The following is a 19,054-nucleotide window of genomic DNA, read 5'->3' as shown; positions in this document are numbered from 1 at the left end:
AAATGCTATGGAGCTCCTGGACTATGCTAGAAACGGGAGTCCTCTCGTTGCATGTAGCTGCTGTCTCCTACTTTATTCCCTTTCTCGCTCTCTTCCTCTCTCTTCTCGCTGTTCGCTCTCGCTTCGATCTCTTCGCTCTCTCGTCTCTCTCTTTCTCTCTCTCTCTCGGCTGGCCCCGTTCTCTCTCTTCTGCCTGTTCTCTCTCTCTCTGGCTTGTTCCTCTCGAGAGAGAGAGAGACAGAGAGAGAGAGAGACAGACAGAGAGAGAGACAGGCAGAGAGAGAGAGAGAGGCAGAGAGAGAGAGACAGGCAGAGAGAGAGAGACAGAGAGAGAGAGACAGGACATGTAACATCAGGAGCTGGATTCAAACTTGTATTTAAACTTTGTCTCTGTGCCAATCACAGGGAGCCAATCACAGGGAGCCAATCACAGGGTCCGTCTGTGACCTGTGATCAGGTGAACGTGTCTCTGTCCTCACACTGTAACTTTGACAAGTACGTAACGCTTCACGGCACTGTGACGTCATTAACCACCTGTGTCAGGTGTTGTTCTTGCGCCATCACTCAGGATGTGGCAGCTACTGCGCATGTCCGCAACCCCCCACAAAAAAACACACAGCGCGCTCTTGTACACGTCACACCTGAGCTGAGTGTGACGTCAGTGTCACCTGTCTGACCGTTAACCGGCTCCGGTTCACCGGACAAACAATCAATGACAGTTTGACTCTGACATGAAAAGACTACAACCCCCAGAACCCACCGCGCGTCTGTAGTTCTTCAGATAAACCGTTAAACACGAACAGCTGTCACGTTTCGGACCGGAAGCCGTTAATTTGAAATAATAATAAACATCATCAACACGTCCGGTACACGGTGTTCTATGTGATACTGTTTAAACTCGGTACCGGCCGTGAGCGGACCGGGTCTGCGGTACCTTGGACTTGGAGCAGGTCACGGACCGCAGGGCCCCGAAGAAGATGGGCAGCAGCGCCATGAGCACCAGGCTGCCGTACGCCAGCGCCGTGCCCTCCGGGGTGGCCACGAACTTGGCGGTCGCGTTGAGCGCCTCGGTACCGTTGGAGTCGGTGCCGTTCAGGACGGCGGCGGCCTCCGGGGCCGAGGCCGGGATCGGTTCTGCCTCGGACATGGTTCTACAGAGACGGGGAGACTTCACGGGACCGCGGGCGGTGCTGGCGGAGCGGAGGAGGCGGACAGACGGAGACAGGTGAAGGCTGGAGCCGCGTGTCGGTCATTCATCCACGGCTGCTGCTGCCGGAGACACCGGAGACACCGGAGGAGGTACCGGAGATAAGGCCACGTTTACTAAAGCAGAGAGCGGAGGCGGACAGGAGGGCTCACTCTGCTGCTGATCCTGAACCAGAGAGTCTGCGAGACTCACAGACCACGTCCAGGTTTTAGACAGTCTGCGAGACTCACAGACCACGTCCAGGTTTTAGACAGTCTGTGACGTCACAGAGACTACGTCCAGGTTTTAGACAGTCTGCGGGGACGTCACGGAGACTACGTCCAGGTTTTAGACAGTCTGTTGTTCTAACATTGTGTATAAACAGTATTTAGTTGTACAGATTCAGTCCGTGTGTCACATCTTCTCACACATAGACGATCTGTGCTGAGGGCGTGGCGTGTCTTCTTCGTTGGTGGAACAACTTGTTCTCAGACTGTCTGCCTGCAGGAGCACAGCGCCGCCTGCAGGCAGACAGCAGGACACACACACACACACACACACACACATACACACACAGATCCAAACAGAGAATAAGTTTTAATAATTATTTTATTTTGAAGAGTCAAACAGAGAAAAACAGAAAATGATCACACTGGAAAACTGGAAACAGCATGTAATAATATTAATAATAATATTAATAACAACACAAGATATGTAAATATATGTTGTACAAATGTTTGTCTTAAAGAATTGACCCTTCGCCGAGCCCCGCCTCATTGTCCAATCACACGTCCTGCAGAGTCCTGGTGGTGGTGAAGCGCTGTGCCTATGATGTCAGACAGAGCCTGACCGGAGGAGTTGTGTTCTTTCCACTCCAAACACAGCTGGAGCGGATCAAACCGTGTGGACGGCCCCAGTCCAGCTCAAAGTGCCGAAGATAACGAAGCATAGATGTCTGCGTTTAACGGTTACTACGTACTGTGCTGTCTACAACACAAACTGGACCAGAGTTCTACCACTGAAGAACGTTACCCTCTGAGCTACGTTCAGCCAACATTAGTTAACGTGTTAGTATTATATTAGCTGTTGTTGTGTTGGGGCTCCATGCTTGGAGCCAGGGGGGAAAAGTTAGGGACAACTCCAAGGACCCACGACTGACAGGGGCCCCAAAAAATAGGTAAACACCAAAATAAAATGATTAAACCATCATCATTGAGTTTATGTTTCAAATATAATAATGAGATGAATTATCTCTTTGTTTTTACGAGTTCTGGGCAGTAAAAGTTAAACAAAAATGGACTTTAGCACATTTTTAACTTCATCAAACAGTGAACTGCACTGCAGACTGTATGCAGACTGTATGTAGACTGTATGCAGACTGTATGCATGTACAAATCAGCAGCAGTAAATATTGTGCTAGTACTAGTATTGAACTACAAGACACAGACAGTTGCAGGCCTTTGATTAGAGTTCTGTAAAGCTTCTGATGGGATAGTTCGGTCCTAGAGATGTGGGGTCAACAGCTGCACAGAGGGGGCCAGTTTGATTTTATTGTCATGGGGCCCAAAATTCCTGGCGGCGACCCTGCTTGGAGCTCCCTAACCTTGGAATAGTCCACGAGTGACCACGAGTGTTTGGGCAGAAGGCTCCTCCGGCCCCGCGGGTCCGAACCCTCCAGGACAGCGCAAAGGGCTACCTGGATGATCCTGCCAGTAGCATATGCTTGTCTCAAAGACGAAGCCATGCAAGTCTAAGTACACACGGCCGGTACAGTCAAACTGTGAATGGCTCATTAAATCAGTTCCGGTTCCTCTGATCGCTCCAATGTTACTTGGATAACTGTGTCAATTCTAGAGCTAATACATGCCAACGAGAGCTTGATATTTTGAACATATCCCTCCACTGCATATTGGAACCCCCTTTGCCTCCATCTGGACGATATCACTGACACGCACCCGTGTACCTCTTCCTGTCATGGCACTCTGTTGCATTCTGTTGCTCAGCGAAAGGTCAATTATGTAACCATTAATTGATTAATCAAACTAATTACTACTAATGTACTAATTAACCCCACACCCACACACAAAATCACACGTTATCTATCATACTATATTGATTGTTGCTCAGCTTCAACTCTCTGTGATTTACACACTTTATGATGGACACATAGCTTTAGCATAACCACATGCTAAAGTAGCTAACTGCTAATTAGCTGCTAACTGGATCTGTCGTATGCTAACAGAACCGGGCTCAGCAGCCGGACCGGACCGGGTTGGAGGACAACCTCTGAGACCAACAGAGAAAAACGTTACAGTACCGAGGTGACTTACAGACTTTATGATGGAAACATTGATCAGCAGTGAAGAACTGTGGTTAGCTCGGTCAGCTGTGAAGCTAACTGAACTGACTTAGGGTCAGACTGGACACTGCCGGTTCAGAGGTTCTGTCGCTGTGTTCACTGTTAGACTGGACGCTGCCGGTTCAGAGGTTCTGTCGCTGTGTTCACTGTTAGACTGGACACTGCCGGTTCAGAGAACACTGCACATTGAGGATGAACTGGACGTTGGCACGATGACGTCTGTGAGAGGTCCTATAAGTCAGTCTGCATGTATGTCAAAGGTGAGAATATTAACTAGAGAAGTTAAGAACAAACCAGTTCAGTTTCTTGACTTCTCCATTTCTCTGCTTTTGTTTGTCTCTTGGCTTTTTGCTTTTCTTGAACCAAGTTGGTTCCGCGGATGGTCGCCTCGGTACTGTGCACTCTAGTACCTTTTGTGTTTTTGTTGTGTTTTCTGCTCTCCCTCTCTGGTCACGGTCCACCAGAGGAACTCAGAAACATCAGACCGTCCACTCAAAAACTTTAGCCACGTTTGTTTCACTGGCCTGTCCACCCCTGTCAGATGTCGTGTCACAGAGGAATGGCATGTTGTATATTTGGTACCTCACAGCACTTCCACGTGTGCCTGTTTCAGGATCGGATGTGACATTCTCTCCTCATCACAAAACCATGACGTGGACTGAGGCCAGAACTACTGCAGAACAACCTACACAGACCTGGCCAGTGTGAGAAACATGACAAGAACCAGAAGATACAAGACCTGAAGGGTACGAAGACAAAGCTGGATCGGCCTTTTCAGAGACGTCTGGAAGTGTCGGATGGAAGTACTCTTCATTTAGGTACTGGAAGTAAGGGAACCTGATAAACAACGTTACACAAGGCTTGTGTGCAAAACTTGGCTCTCTGGGAAAGGGGAGACTGGAAATATAACTGGAAGAAGGAATTCATTTGCTACAGTCCACGTGGTAATTAACCAGATTTTGAATCATATTCATCGTATATTTGGATTAATGTTTATTTAGTATCAAATGTTTCCATAATGAGAATGTAACACAACATACAAAACATGAAGTAATGGACAAAAATACTTTTAACACTCAGGATGTTGTGATTGTTCATGAGATGTTTGGATGACTGACAGGTTTGTGTTGACTGAATGCTGAATGTAACTAGCCACATTTTCTCTGTCATTGTTTAACCTGATGAAATTCTGAGGAACGACATATTATTGAACAGATTTGTTTTTTAACAGGCGTCTACAACAAAACGAGTGATCAAACTGCGTGTGTTGAAGAAGACCTCCGGTCAGGATTTGAATGACCCTGCTGTGACGAGCAAATTTAGAGCAGTAATCATGTTGGACCTGCTGTTAGAAACTGAACACGATCCTGATAATAAACCTGATCAGCCATCGTCAGTAATCAATACACAACCTTAATCCAACCAATACCAAAAAGGAGGCTTCCACAGATGTAAAATATTAATAACAAAGCACAATGTAATATCTACATGTGAGTGATTATGTTGAGTTTTGTCTCTCAGCTCAGACAGAGGCTGAAGGACCACGGCGTGAATCCAGACGATTCAAACTGAGCTGGGGAAGCAGGGGATGGAAAGATCTGTCCACAAGTGGAGAAGAAGCAGAAGAAGACAAGAGACTGAGCTCTAATGTCGGATTCTCTGAGTCCATCAAAGATATTTTTCTTTGTTCTTATGAACTGTTCAGATGTTCAAATAGTTTACGGTTATCTTCCTCTGATTTCATCACTATCTTAGGTTATGCAGATGATTCCTGTGCTATTTTGTGCTGTTTTAGGTAATCACGTCTTAAAATGATGGTCATATTGTAACCAATGCGTTCATGTAATCCGATCACCAATATTCAATGGCAAAAATAATAAGCTCCTCCCCATTGTCACCATGCATTACAGCTAGTTTCTCTGAGCTAGCATCACAGCGTTCCTTCCAGTGAACACGGCCGGACTGACCAGAACCACTGAACCGGCAGTGTCCGTCTAACAGTGAACACAGCGACAGAACCTCTGAACCGGCAGTGGTCCAGTCTAACAGTGAACACAGCGCTAGAAACTCTGAACCAGCAGTGTCCAGTCTAAACAGGAACACAGACAGAACCTCTGAACCGAGCAGTGTCCAGTCTACAGCGACACAGCGCAGAAACCTCTGAACCGGCAGTGTCCAGTTCTAAACAGTGAAACGACAGGCGACAGAACCTCTTAACAGGCAGTGGCCAGTCTAACAGTGACACATGACAGAACCTCTGAAACGCGGCAGTGTCCCAGTCTAACAGTGAACACAGCGACAGAACCGCTGAACCGCAGTGTGCCGTCAACAGTGAACACAGCGACAGAAACCCTGAACCGCGTGTCCAGTCTAACAGTGACACAAAGCGAACAGAACCTCTGAACCGGCAGTGTCCAGTTCCTAACAGTAGAACACAGCGACAGAACCTTGACCGGCAAGTGTCCAGTCTAACAGTGAACACAGCGACAGAAACCTCTGAACCGGCAGTTCCAGTCTAAACAGTAACGCAGAGCGACAGAACCTCGAACCGGCAGTGTCCAGTCTAACAGAGAACACAGGCGACAGAACCTCTGAAACCCGGCCAGTGTCCAGTTCTAACAGCGAACAGCGAGCAGAACCTCGGACCGCAGTGTCCAGTCAACAGGAACACAAGCGACAAACCTCTGAACCGGGCATCGTCTCGTCTAACAGTTACACAGCGACAGAACCTCTGAAACCGGGCAGTGTCCAGTCTGACCCTATCAGTTTTTCAGTTTGCGTCACAGCTGACCGAGCTAACAACTTCTTCACTTCTGATCAATGGGCCATCATAAAGTCGTAAGTCGACCTCGGTACTAAGTAACGTTTTTCTCTGTTGGTCCTCAGAGGTTGTCCCTCCAACCCGGTCCGGTCCGGCTGCTGAGGCCCGTTTTCTGTTAGCAGACACAGGATCCAGGTTAGCAGCTATTCGCAGTTAGGCTATTTAGCAGTGGGTTATGCTTAAAGCGTATGTGTCCATCATAAAGTGTGTAAATCACAGAGAGTGGAAGCCTGAGCAACAATCAAGATAGTATGATAGATAACGTGTGATTTTGTGTGTGGGGTGTGGGGTTAATTAGTACCTTAGTAGAATTAGTTTTTGATTAATCAATTAATGGTTACATAAATTGAACCTTTCGCTGGAGCAACAGAATGCAACAGAGTGCCATGAAGGGAAAGGTACAAACGGGTGCGTGTCAGTGGATATCGTCCAAGATGGAGGCAAAGGGGGTTCCAATATGAAGTGGAGGGATATGTCAAATAGCAAGCTCCTTCGTTGGCCATGTAATTAGCTATAGAATTGAACACGTTAGCAAGTAAATTGGAGCGAGCAGAGGAACCAGAACTGATTTTAATGAGCCATTCACAGTTTGACTGTACCGGCCGGGTGTACTTAGACTTGCATGGCTTCGGCGTTGAGACAAGCATATTCTACTGGCAGGATCATCCAGGTAGCCCTTTGCGCGGGTCGATGGAAAGGGTTTTCGGACCCGCGGGCGCGGAGGACCTTCCTGCCCAAACTCGTGGTCACTCGTGGACTATTCACGGTTAGGGAGCTCCAGGCAGGGTCCGGTCGCCGCCAGGAATTGTTTGGGCCCCATGACAATAAATCAAAACTGGCCGCCCTCTGTGCAGGCTGTTGCCCCACATCTCTAGACCGAACTATCCCATCAGAGCGTTACAACTCTAATCAAAGGCCTGCAGCGGTGTGAGTACTTGTTAGTTTCAATACTAGTACTAGCAACAATATTACTGCTGGTGATGTGTAACATGCATCAGTCTATATACAGTCCTTACAGTCTGGCATAACAGTCTACATACGTCTACATACAGTCTGCATACAGTACTGCATACAGTCTACATACAGTTCTACTACAGTAGGCATACAGTCTACGACAGTCGGCAATACAGTCGACTGACAGTCTAGCATACAGTCCTGCATACAGTCTACGTACAGTCGGCATACAGTCCTGCATACAGTCTGTATACGTCCTGCATCAGTCTACCGTACAGGCTGCATACAGTCTGCATACAGTCGACATACAGTCTGCTACAGTCTACATACAGTCGGCATACGTTCGACATACAGTCTGCCAGTCCCTGCGTACATCTCTGCTGCAGTCCCTGGCATAGCGGCTGCGTACAGTCTGCATACAGTATGCATACAGTCCTGCATCAGTCTAACATACAGTCCGACAGACAGTCCTGCATACAGTCCGCATACAGTCCTACATACAGTCTGCATACAGTCTAACATACAGTCTGCATACAGTCTGCACAGTCTGCGTACAGTCCCTGCGTACAGTCGCAATACAGTCTTGGCGTACAGTCTGCATACAGTCCTGCATACAGGCTACATACATCTACATACAGTCTGCAAACATCTGCGTACAGTCTGCACTACAGTCTGCATACAGTCTGCATACATTCTACATACAGTCTGCATCAGTCCCCTGCGTACAGTCGGCATACAGTCTACATACAGTCTACATACAGTCTGCATACAGTCTGCATGACAGTCTACATACAGTCGCGTACAGTCTGCACATGTCTGTGCGTACAGTCTGCATACAGTCTGCATACAGTCTGCAATACAGTCTCGACAGTCTGCAGACAGTCTAAACATACAGTCTACATACAAGTCTGCGACAGTCTGCATACAGTCTACTACAGTCTGCGTACAGTCTGCACAGTCTGCGTACAGTCTGCATACAGTCTGCATTCAATGGGCGTGGCCGTGACGGACGCGTCAAACTCCAGCTGCTGATTTTTCCACAAAAAACAAACTCTGATTTTGGCCTGATTTGACAAGGGTTCATGTTTGAACGAACTCCTGCTGGATTTCATCCAATTCCTTGGTAGGTGTGTTCACATAGACTTCCTGGTAACAGTTATCAAAATGATGAATTTTGGGGAAACGGTGTGGCCCATTTCCACATGCGCACATGTCGACGTGCGCACATGTGCGAGGGCCCACCATCGCTGCTTGCAGCTTAATTCTATCAGTTATTGTAGCACAGGTCTAATCCATTCCATGTCTTCACTACAGGCTGTGTGCTGTCTCATCACATGCTGGACGTCCAGTACCATTTTGTTTACGAGCTGAAGACCTGGACTGAAGTCGAGTTACTGCAGAGAGAAATACACAGACCTGGCTACGATAGAAACATGGAGGACATGAACACCCTGAACAGCATGGTAGATCTGAGCAAGATGGCCAAGTTGATACAAGCAGTTGGTCACATTCTGTCTTTGTTTGTGACAGACGTCAATTATCAGAGAAGATTTCACACTAAATGTAAATTATAACTGTAAAACGAAATGAAGTTGTAGAGGACAGACTGATCGTATCAGCCTGTAAATGGGATTTGATGTAAATCTTTTGCTTGAGGGGCTTGAAGCCTCATATATAAGTGAGGTTAAAACACTCAAAGTGTTCCTTTCACGAGCCTGGATAGGGCTGTAGTAAACCGGAGCAGATGGATTGTGGTCACTGTCGAACAAAGACGGAGAGACTGAGTTCACAAACTGGTATGAAGATCAACCAACCAATGCAACTTCTGGAGAACACTGCACATTGATGGATGAATCTGGACGTTGGCACGATGACGTCTGTGAGAGGTCCTATAAGTCAGTCTCATGTATGTCAAAGGTGAGAATATTAACTAGAGCTCTGATAAAAAGTTGTGATTTTGATAACTTTTCATTGTCGACGCCTTGAGAACACACACGGCAAGTTTCAAGCACATCGGATGAAATCCCTAGGAGGAGTTCGTTCAAATGCGACCCCTGGAAATGAGGCAAAAACGGGAAAAGGCCAAATCTGAGCAAAATTGGACGCCGTACGCTTCACTGTCGCCCGGGGCACCAAGAGACTTTTTTGTGCGTCTGGGCATGTTACATACTCCCACCGAGTTTCGTGCACGTGGGCAAAACCGTGGCGAGGGGCACCGGCAAAAACGCGCACCTAGGTGGCGCTGTGGAGGCGTATGCGCGCGTGCATGCGTGAGACCTCCAAAATACGTAATTTTACGCCTGACATTGGGGGGGTAGGCAAATTTTCGTGAGTTTTGGGGGGGATATGGGCTGTGGAAAATGCGATTTACTCTTAAACGTCGTTCAGCGTTCGAAATACAATAGGGCCTCGCTCTGCTCGGGCCCTAATTAAAGCTGCAAGCAGCGATGGTCGGGCCCTCGCACATGTGCGCACGTCGAAATGTGCGCATGTCGGTGCCCCTCACCACGGTTTCATCCACATGTACGAAATTTGGAGGGAGTATGTAACATGCCCAGATGCACAAAAAAGTCTCTTGGTGATATTTGGACTTTGGACTCCCGTGTTTTTGGAAGTCATTTCCAGGGGTCGCATTTGAACGAACTCCTCCTAGGGATTCCATCCGATGTGCTTGAAACTTGGCGCTGTGCGCAATAAAAAGATAGAATCCCTAGGAGGAGTTCGTTCTAATGCGACCCCTGGAAATGACCCCAAAAACACGAAACATCCAACTTTGGCAAAGATTGGACGCCGTACGCTTCACTGTAGCCTGGGTCACCAAGAGACTTTTTTGTGCGTCTCGGCATGTTACATACTCCCTCCAAATTTCGTACACGTGGATGAAACTGTGGCGAGGGGCACGTCCAAAAACACACATTTGGGGGGGTAGGCAAATCGTCGTGAGTTTTCGAGGGGATATGGGTCGTCGGAAATGCGATTTACTTTTAAATGTCGTTCAGTGTTCGAAATCCAATAGGGCCTCGCAGAGTGTCGAGCTCGGGCCCTAATAAGTACATTACATAAGTTAATGCGTACTTTTACTTTTCAGACTTTAAGTACATTTTGATAATAATACTTAGTTAAAAGTATCCGAGTACTTCTTCCTCCACTGAGTAAGATCCCTACAAATATAGACTAAAGCCTGGTTCTAGTATCAGGGCAGATCCACCAGGGGCAACATGTCAGAGGGCAACAACATGTAACTGTATGAGAAACACTGACACCTAGTGTTTACAAGAGGTACTGCAACCACACCCCTCCTCCCCAGAGAGAGAGAGACACACACACACACACAGATACACACAGATACACAGACACACACACACGGGGACACACACACACACACAGATACAGATACACAGACACACACACAGATACACACAGATACACAGACACACACACACAGATACACACACACACCACCCACACACCCCCACACACACCACACAGGTCCACTGAGACACACACTCACACACACTCACCACACCACACTCACACACACACCACGCACAACCACTCACACCACACACACACCTCACACACAACACACTCACACTCACACACACTCACACACCGCTCACACACACTCTCTCACTCACAACACACCACCCCCCACCACACACACACACACACACACCACACACCCCACACACACTCACACACACACACTCTCACACAACACTCACACACACTCTCTCACACACACACACACTACCCACACACCACACAACACACCACTCACACACACACACAACCCACACCACACACTCTCTCACACACACTCACACACACACACCTCACACCACACCACACACACTCACACACAACCAACACACACACACACACACACACCACACTCACACACACACTCACACACACACACACACACACACACACACACCACACACACACAACACACACACACACACACACTCCTCTCACACACACACACACACTCAGTGGTTTCTATCATGTCAGTGTGTGTTTAAAAAGCTTTGAGTGTGAGATCTCTTTGTATGATTGTCTGATCAACACGTTTACCCATGGAAAGTTTGAAATGACGTTCATCAGCTGAATATAAACTTCTATTCAGATCATTGTTTTTCCAGACATTGTTCCAGGTCAGCCCTTAAGTTCATTTCTAAAGCAGACACATCCTGTTTTGGTCTTACAAGTGTATCTGATTTCAGGAAAATAGATTTAGCAAAGCGTTTCTTCGTCACTTTCCTGGCTGCTAAAGTCGCACTGTGATGTGACGTCCCGTCATGAGATTGTACGTCTTCACGACGCGTTCTTCACGGCTCCAAAATATCAAATCAGTTTCAGACTCAGTTGATCTGGTGATTCTGCTGGGCCCTTTAATTTACTGACATCTAATTCAGACAGTTTTTGTTTCCCTGTCAGACCAGTTCATATTAAAACCTCCAAAAATCAGGACTTCTGTTTGATGACACGTTACTTTGAGCAGTTTGTTTGTAGACTATCATAAAATCCAAGGTCATCCAGGTGAGAGGGTTCTATACAACTAAAACACAGGAGTGCATCTCTGAGGAGAGATATACTTTTAATCGTAGACGTTCAATGGAAACCTCCTGATCAAAGTCACATTCTGCACACGCTGATGAATCCCTTATATAATGAACTCCTCCATCATATATAGAAAGTAAAATAACAAGTTTTGTATCGACTGCGATATATCAGTGAGCTGTGATCAAAAATATAAACATATAAAACATATCAAACACTTGCCTGATGCTGCCACGATGAGCAGAAGAAGTACGTCCATCTTCGTTGGCGCTCTCTATTCTGTGACTTCAGACTCGTGACAGTTGAAATATATGATCAGGTTAAAGACGACCTCTGTGTCGTCTGACCTATTCAGAACAGTAATTTTCATATTAGGCAAATCATTTTATTTTCATTTTTCCAAGGCTTGTTTGCGTCAGACATGCTTACATATTTGTTTGACTCCTCCTGCAGTGAATGATGGTTTGTTATTTGCAGCCGGTGATATATTCAGGGGTTAAAGTCAGATTTGGGAGGTGGGGGACCCTAAAGTTCAGTGTAACCCTGTGCGCTGTGGCCTGATTCACAAAATGTGAGAATCTATTTTATATCATCTTACATTCAGTCTTATAGTGTTTTATGTCTCTGCAGCATAAGTCAAATATATAACTACAAAAACAATCCAATTTCCCAGTGTCAACATTTGATGAGTTGTCTTTATGTTATTTTTAGTTAAATATGGAGTTTCAATGTTTTTACATTTTGTTTCTTTTCACATTTAACACAGCATGACAACTTTTTGGGACGTGGTTGTAAATACATTCATGATAAACAATAAACTGAACGTTCAATGTTAAAAGAAGCTCAAAAGGTTCTTAAAGGTCCAGTGTGTAAGACGTGGCGGTCGCGGGGCGGCTGCAGCCTATCCTCATCATGACAGAGGATAGGAGAGGCGGGGTACACCCTGGACTAGGGATGGGTACCGAATTCGGTACTTTTATTGGTACTGACTGAATTCCCCCTGAAGTAGTGAGTATCGATTCACGTGAAGTCAATCGGTACCACATTTTGGTACCTGAACGCACCTTCACGTCGCGTCTTGTGTGCGTCAGTTAGAGCGGAGGTCGAACGCAGAGGTGGACGCAGAAGAGCGTGATTACGTCAGTGGACGCTCGACGATCACAGCGAGCAGCATGGCAGACTGAAAGCGCTCGCGGGTGTGGCTCCATTTCTCAAAGATTAATGTAGACCAGGGGCCGGCAATTAGCGGCCCGCGGGCCAAAACTGTCAAAAATACAACGATTCCACAGATTTCACAACATTTATTGAACAGTAGCTGATAAGTAACGTGACAGCAGGCAGAACGTCCTCGCAGCCTCTTTACCTGACGCACAGGTCGGAACACTAATTGGCACGTGCGTGCGCTGTAACCTGTGGAAAATAAAAGTGTCCTGTGGCCCTCTTGTAATGGACAACGTGAACAAATATGTTTCATTAAATGAAAAAAAAAACAACAAACAAAAAACAAACAAGGTCGGCTCAAATATCAAATAGCCTAATTAATAAATGCACATCAGCGGCTGTGGGGAAACATCTGCGCTGCTCCTGCATTAAGAAAGATGCTGCTGTCTGCATATCCAGCCTCCAAGGATTTAATGTTCTCTGTTTGCGCCTCTGTCCCGAGAGCATATGCGTTTTTAAAGTGGCCGTGCTTTGTCTCGTGGTGTCTTCTAATATTGTATTCTTTACAAACTGCAACAACCTCGTTGCAGATGAGACACGTCGGCGTGGCATTAATAAATGCAGACTGGTCCTGTATTTGGAATCAACTTTTCTTTTCGTGGCTTTTGACAACGTCATTTTGCATCGATAGCTAGCAAACTTCAGCTGATGATTTCCACGGCATCCAAAACATAAAAACTGGCGACTGTCTTCGTTAGTTACGGCAGGTTGTTAGAGATGCAGCAGTTTAAATTAAATTAAATGCACTTTTACTTTTTTTACTGCTTCTATTTAACTGTTATTTATTCATACATGTGTATATAGTGTGTATATATTGTTTAAAATAGGATATTGTATAGGGTATATTGTTAAAGTTTTGTTTTCTTACTATTGTTTTTCTTGCTATCACTTACCGGGAGCTGCGGTAACAAAAACTATTTCCCTACGGGGATTAATAAAGTACTTCTGATTCTGATTCTGATGGATCAATCTTTAAGTATCTATTTCATCTTATTGTATCTTATTTTAGAGTTTCTTTAAGGAATTTGCTTGAAATTGTCACAGGTGACATAATAACGATTTATATCTCGTTTGGAGATGTTCTGATTTAGGGCTGCACCGAATGTTAATATCATTATCAATTAATCTGCCAATTTTTTTATTTGATTATTAATTCATCTATAAAATGTCAAAAAAAAAAGGAGATGAATTCAAATCTAACAGCCAAAGATATGAAGCTGATGATCATATATAACAAAGAAAAGCTTCAGATCATCACATCTGAGAAGCTGGAACCAGCAAATATTGTTTGAAAAATCACTAAAAGGAATAAGTGATTTTTCAAACAGTTGTGACTAATTGTTCATGATCTGTTCTGATCTGTTACACGAGGACTTTGAGGAAAACAGACGCAGCTGATTCAACATTAGAGCTCAGTCTTCTTTGTCTTCTTCTCGGTCTTCTTCTCCACCTTGTGGAAGACCTTTCCATCCGCCTGCTTCCTCCAGCTCAGTTTGACATCGTCTGGATTCACGCCCTGGTCCTTCAGCCTCTGTCTGAGCTGAGAGACAACGGTACTGTTGATGAAGGTCGCTGCTTCACACTTTCAGAGTTACATTTGTTAAAGTATCAATGCTTTATTGTTTTTCACATTTACCTGGTTCTTAGTGGTCGGATCATAGATCATATCTATCACCTGGTTATTCTGTGTTTTAATGTAAAACTAGAAAGATTTACCTGCTTCAACATGTCCTCCATCACAGCAGGGTCATTCAGGTCCCGAGAGGAGTCTTTCTTCAACTTCAGCTTCACTTTCAACACTTGCTTCGTAACACCAGTGACTTTAAACAAAAAAGACCTCTGGTTAAACTTCATCCAAAAGACATGAAAGAGAACAAAGGCAACTGTTTGATGGCGTGTTATGGTCAACGCTGTGGATGTTAAAATCTATTTTCTATCCTTACTTCATGTTTCTTGATGCTGCTTTTCTTTGTTTAAATAAAATACAATTAGCCTGTGACAGATAGTAGTTTAATAGAAGTAAACAGCAGCTTACCACTGTAGCAAACAAATTCTCGCTTGACGTCACAGTTCCAGTCCTCCCATTGTCCAGAGTGGCTAAAGTCAGCGGCTACACAAGTCTCATTTAAACCCCTGTTATTAGGTTCCACGTCATGCCAGTACCTAAACGAAGAGTTACTTCCATCCAACCACTTCCAGGAGTCTCTGTAAAGGCCGATCCAGACCGTTTGTCCTGCAGGTACCAGCTGCTTCACCATCTCGTTCTCTGTCATGTTTCTCACGCTGGCCAGGTCTGTGTAGTTTGTTCTGCAGTGTTTCTGAGCTTCAGTCCACGTCATGGTTTTGTTGATGAGGACAAATGTCACATCCGATCCTGAAAACAGAGCACAGCGAGTCCAGCGTACAGGTACCATAACAGAGGTCAAACATTAAACTGGTGTGTTTTTAACTTCACAAGTTATAATTCTCACCTGTTATATTTAAGCAGACCGCCATAAGACGTGCTTCACAATTTATATCGTTCCACAGTCCAGAATACATTTCTGTGCAGTGTTCTCCACTGTGTTGGTTGTTTGGTTCTTTAGTCTGCCACTTCCTGAACTCAGCCTGGCTGCCTGTGTAGAACGTTCTGTTTGACAGTGACCACCTCCAGCTGTCCACGTCATCATACAGCCCTATCCAGGCTCGCTGAAAGCAAGAGCAAGAGTTTCAAACTGCTGCCAGCTGTAGCTGCTGTCAGTCTCTGCTCCGCCTAGTCCAGTCTCCCAGTTTCCCGCCTTGTGTTGTCACGCCCCTTATCACCTTTTACCTGTGTATTTAAACCCGTTGTTTCCCCTTCCCAGTGCCAGGTTGTCAGTGTGCCATGTGTCCTACTCTCCATCACCCCTTTGGATTGTTTACCTGCCTTACCTGACTGAACTCCCGTGTACCGAACCTTTGATTGTGATTAAAGACTGGTTACCTCCTGTATCTGCCTCCCGAGTCCTGCAGTTGAGTCCTGTGTCATAAGTATTTGTTGTGATGTAATGTAATCAGAACAAATACTCGAGTACACCTGAACATATTAGGCCCACCAACACTAACTCTCCACCCAGTGCTCTGAGCTCACAGTCCGCACAAAGAAGTGAACTCACGTGCTTGTATTCAAAGTCGGCCATCTTGCTCAGATCTACCATGCTGTTCAGGGTGTTCATGTCCTCCATGTTGTCTATCGTAGCCAGGTCTGTGTATTTCTCTCTGCAGTAACTCCGAGCTTCAGTCCAGGTCTTCAGCTCGTAAACAAAATGGTACTGACGTCCAGCATGTGATGAGACAGCACACAGCCCTGTAGTGACAGACATATGTTGACTTGGTGAGCTGTCATTGTTTTGGTCCAATATGGACGTCATGAATATGAAATATGATACAATGATATAATATATATAAATATATATAATATATAGATATATTTATATATATATATATATATATATATATATATAATATTATATATATTATATATTATATATATATATATATATAAGAAGAAGCAGGAAAACTAATGACAGTTAGACTCTGCATCGTCCAATCGAGTGTGTGACGTCCTCACAGTTTGTCTCAATGATAACTCGGCACACGAGTTATTAAACATAAAAAGACTTGGGGGCAATCTCCGTTTCTATGGAGCTTCATGATGGAGCTCTGATGTAGAGCTGGGAATCTTTGCCAGAACCTGCCAGGACCCGACGGGTTCAGGCATAATTTTTATCATTTGAATCGGGCCCGGGCCGGGTCGGGCCTGATTCCTAAGGCCCGTTTCATGCTCTACTGTGATGAGTACAGAGGCGTATAAACGGGCAGATGAGTTGGAATGAAATGATGAAATTTGGGAAGGATGTCTCCGTAAGGTGTTCAGTTAACAGCAGACACAACCTGATGCAGTTTAAAACACTCCACAGACACATTACTCAGGAAAAGCTACACAAATGTTATCCTGAGATCCCAGCAGTATGTAACCGATGGAAATCCACGATGGGGGCCATCCTGGGGGCCACAAGTGTCCTCTCGTCCGTCAATAAATTAGAAAGAAGAGCTATTCAATTTGGGATGGTGATTGCAAAAAAGCTGATTTTACGTGTTTTGTGGCTGTGAGAACTGTCAAACACAAAAAAGACTTGCCTGATGCTGCGATGACGATCAGAAGAACTTTCTCCATCCTCGTCTGTTCCTCGCTCCTCTGCTTTAGTCTGTGACTGTCGATGTGCAGCTCTTCATATTACTGCTGTCGTCATTTATTAACTTATAAACTCAGCTTTCAGCTTTCAGCTTCATGCAAAGTCGATGGTTATTTTCCTATCGCGCGGTTCATTTTCATACTGTTCATACAGTCTTTAATCTCAAACCTGATGAGGGAGTCATCGTGTGCACAAACTATCCATCGAGTCGCTTTAAAGTGATGAGCACGTGAATGGATCGATAATCATCAATCATTAAATGTATAGCAGCTCTTCCTCTTCCTCAGGAGTTCTTTTACTTTTTGGTACTTCAAGTACATTTTGATGCTTTTGTACTTTTACTTAAACAGTCAGAGTTACTCTACCTGTTGTGTTCTGGCTTTGGTTTTTTCATGTACACAGCTTCGACGTCTGAGTCTGGCTCACTTGCTACAAAACAGTGACATAAAAATTTAATTAGACTTGTGTACGATATTTTGAGAGACAGAGACGACACAGATAGTGAGTGAGTGCCGGCCTCGATGAAGCCGGTTACGTTCAGTACATAGACACTGAATACACACTTATCACGCTAACGTGCCGCTGTGTCCTCTGTAGGTGCAGGAGTGTGAGATCATGGTGGTTCAGATGTTTTAAAAATGTTTCTGACACAGCTGATCAAACGTCCGGTGAAGCTCCGTTATCAGCCTCAGCTGGACTTTGGTTTCTGCCACGTGGGAAAATGTCAGCATGCAAAACTAGGAAGGTAAACATTACAGCTCAAACATGAGATGACGACGACAAACAAATGTCTCTGCAAATAAATCGACAATGACGTCACTGCTGAAACGAGCTCGTTCTTCTTCTTCTGGCTCCGCGTGACGTCACGTCCGTCTGTCGGCTGCAGCATCAAACGCCGAGACGAGATCTGAGATTTGTTACGAAAAAAAGTTTAGCAACACGTGACACAAACTTATATTGTCCAGCTCCGGTTCTGGCACGACGCCTGTGCTCCAAGCTCACAGACTGAGCTAACATGAGCTAACAGCAGCTAACAGACTGAGCTAACATGAGCTAACAGCAGCTAACAGACTGAGGTAACATGAGCTAACAAACTGAGCTAATATGAGCTAACACTAGCTAACACACTGAGCTAACATGAGCTACCATTAGCTAACAAACTGAGCTAATATGAGCTAACACTAGCTAACAAACTGAGCTGACATTAGCTAACAAACTGAGCTAACATTAGCTAACAAACTGAGCTAACATGAGCTAACATTAGCTAACAGACTGAGCTAACATGAGTTAACATTAGCTAACAGACTGAGCTAACATGAGCTAACATGAGCTAACAGCAGCTAACAGACTGAGCTAACATGAGCTAACAGCAGCTAACAGACTGAGCTAACATGAGCTAACAGCAGCTAACAGACTGAGCTAACATGAGCTAACATTAGCTAACAAACTGAGCTAACATGAGCTAACATTGGCTAACAGACTGAGCTAACATGAGCTAACATTAGCTAACAGCAGCTAACAGACTGAGCTAACATGAGCTAACAGCAGCTAACAAACTGAGCTAACAGCAGCTAACAGACTGAGCTATCATGAGCTAACATTAGTTAACAGACTGAGCTAACGGCTCACAGCCACCGGCAGTTGACCAAACTGAGCTAAATGAGCTCAACAGCAGCTAAACAAACTGAGCTAACTAGCAGCAACAAACTGAGCACCAGCAGCTAACAGAACTG

At 45.2% G+C, this 19,054-nt stretch overlaps 3 protein-coding genes across 5 annotated transcripts in view; all 3 read right to left on the bottom strand.

The window, feature by feature from the left end:
* Positions 1-1,397, bottom strand: part of hm13 (histocompatibility (minor) 13) — an 8,720-nt gene extending 7,323 nt beyond the window's left edge. Inside the window, exon 1 of one of the 2 annotated variants that reach the window (XM_027275675.1) lies at positions 935-1,397. In XM_027275675.1, the coding sequence (XP_027131476.1) occupies positions 935-1,147 (213 nt within the window). In that variant the 5' untranslated portion in view covers positions 1,148-1,397. The remainder of the gene's footprint in view (positions 1-934) is intronic. The other variant, XM_027275676.1, reaches the window with a different exon arrangement.
* LOC113744744 (macrophage mannose receptor 1-like) overlaps positions 1-13,168 on the bottom strand; it is a 320,504-nt gene extending 307,336 nt beyond the window's left edge. Inside the window, exon 1 of the mRNA XM_027275679.1 lies at positions 12,109-13,168. Within this exon, the coding sequence (XP_027131480.1) occupies positions 12,109-12,145 (37 nt within the window). The 5' untranslated portion in view covers positions 12,146-13,168. The remainder of the gene's footprint in view (positions 1-12,108) is intronic.
* Positions 13,169-14,005: 837 nt separating this feature from the next.
* Positions 14,006-18,318, bottom strand: LOC104938032 (macrophage mannose receptor 1). 2 transcript variants are annotated; one of them, XM_027275677.1, is made up of 7 exons: positions 17,885-18,314; positions 17,266-17,746; positions 16,242-16,432; positions 15,579-15,795; positions 15,143-15,481; positions 14,824-14,927; positions 14,006-14,647 (listed from the first exon to the last, which is right to left on the bottom strand). In XM_027275677.1, exons 2-7 carry the CDS (start codon positions 17,300-17,302, stop codon positions 14,513-14,515), a joined length of 1,023 nt encoding a protein of 340 aa, XP_027131478.1. In that variant the 5' UTR covers positions 17,303-17,746; positions 17,885-18,314; the 3' UTR covers positions 14,006-14,512. The 2 variants fall into 2 exon arrangements, with proteins under 2 accessions (XP_027131478.1, XP_027131479.1); XM_027275678.1 differs by having other exon boundaries at positions 14,006-14,642; positions 17,266-18,318.
* Between the last annotated feature and the right edge of the window lie 736 nt (positions 18,319-19,054).

This window comes from Larimichthys crocea, unplaced genomic scaffold (assembly GCF_000972845.2).
Source record: "Larimichthys crocea isolate SSNF unplaced genomic scaffold, L_crocea_2.0 scaffold148, whole genome shotgun sequence".
NCBI lineage: Eukaryota > Metazoa > Chordata > Actinopteri > Sciaenidae > Larimichthys > Larimichthys crocea.
Note: the sequence above shows the minus strand (reverse complement) of the source record. Positions and strands in the feature narration are given on the sequence as shown.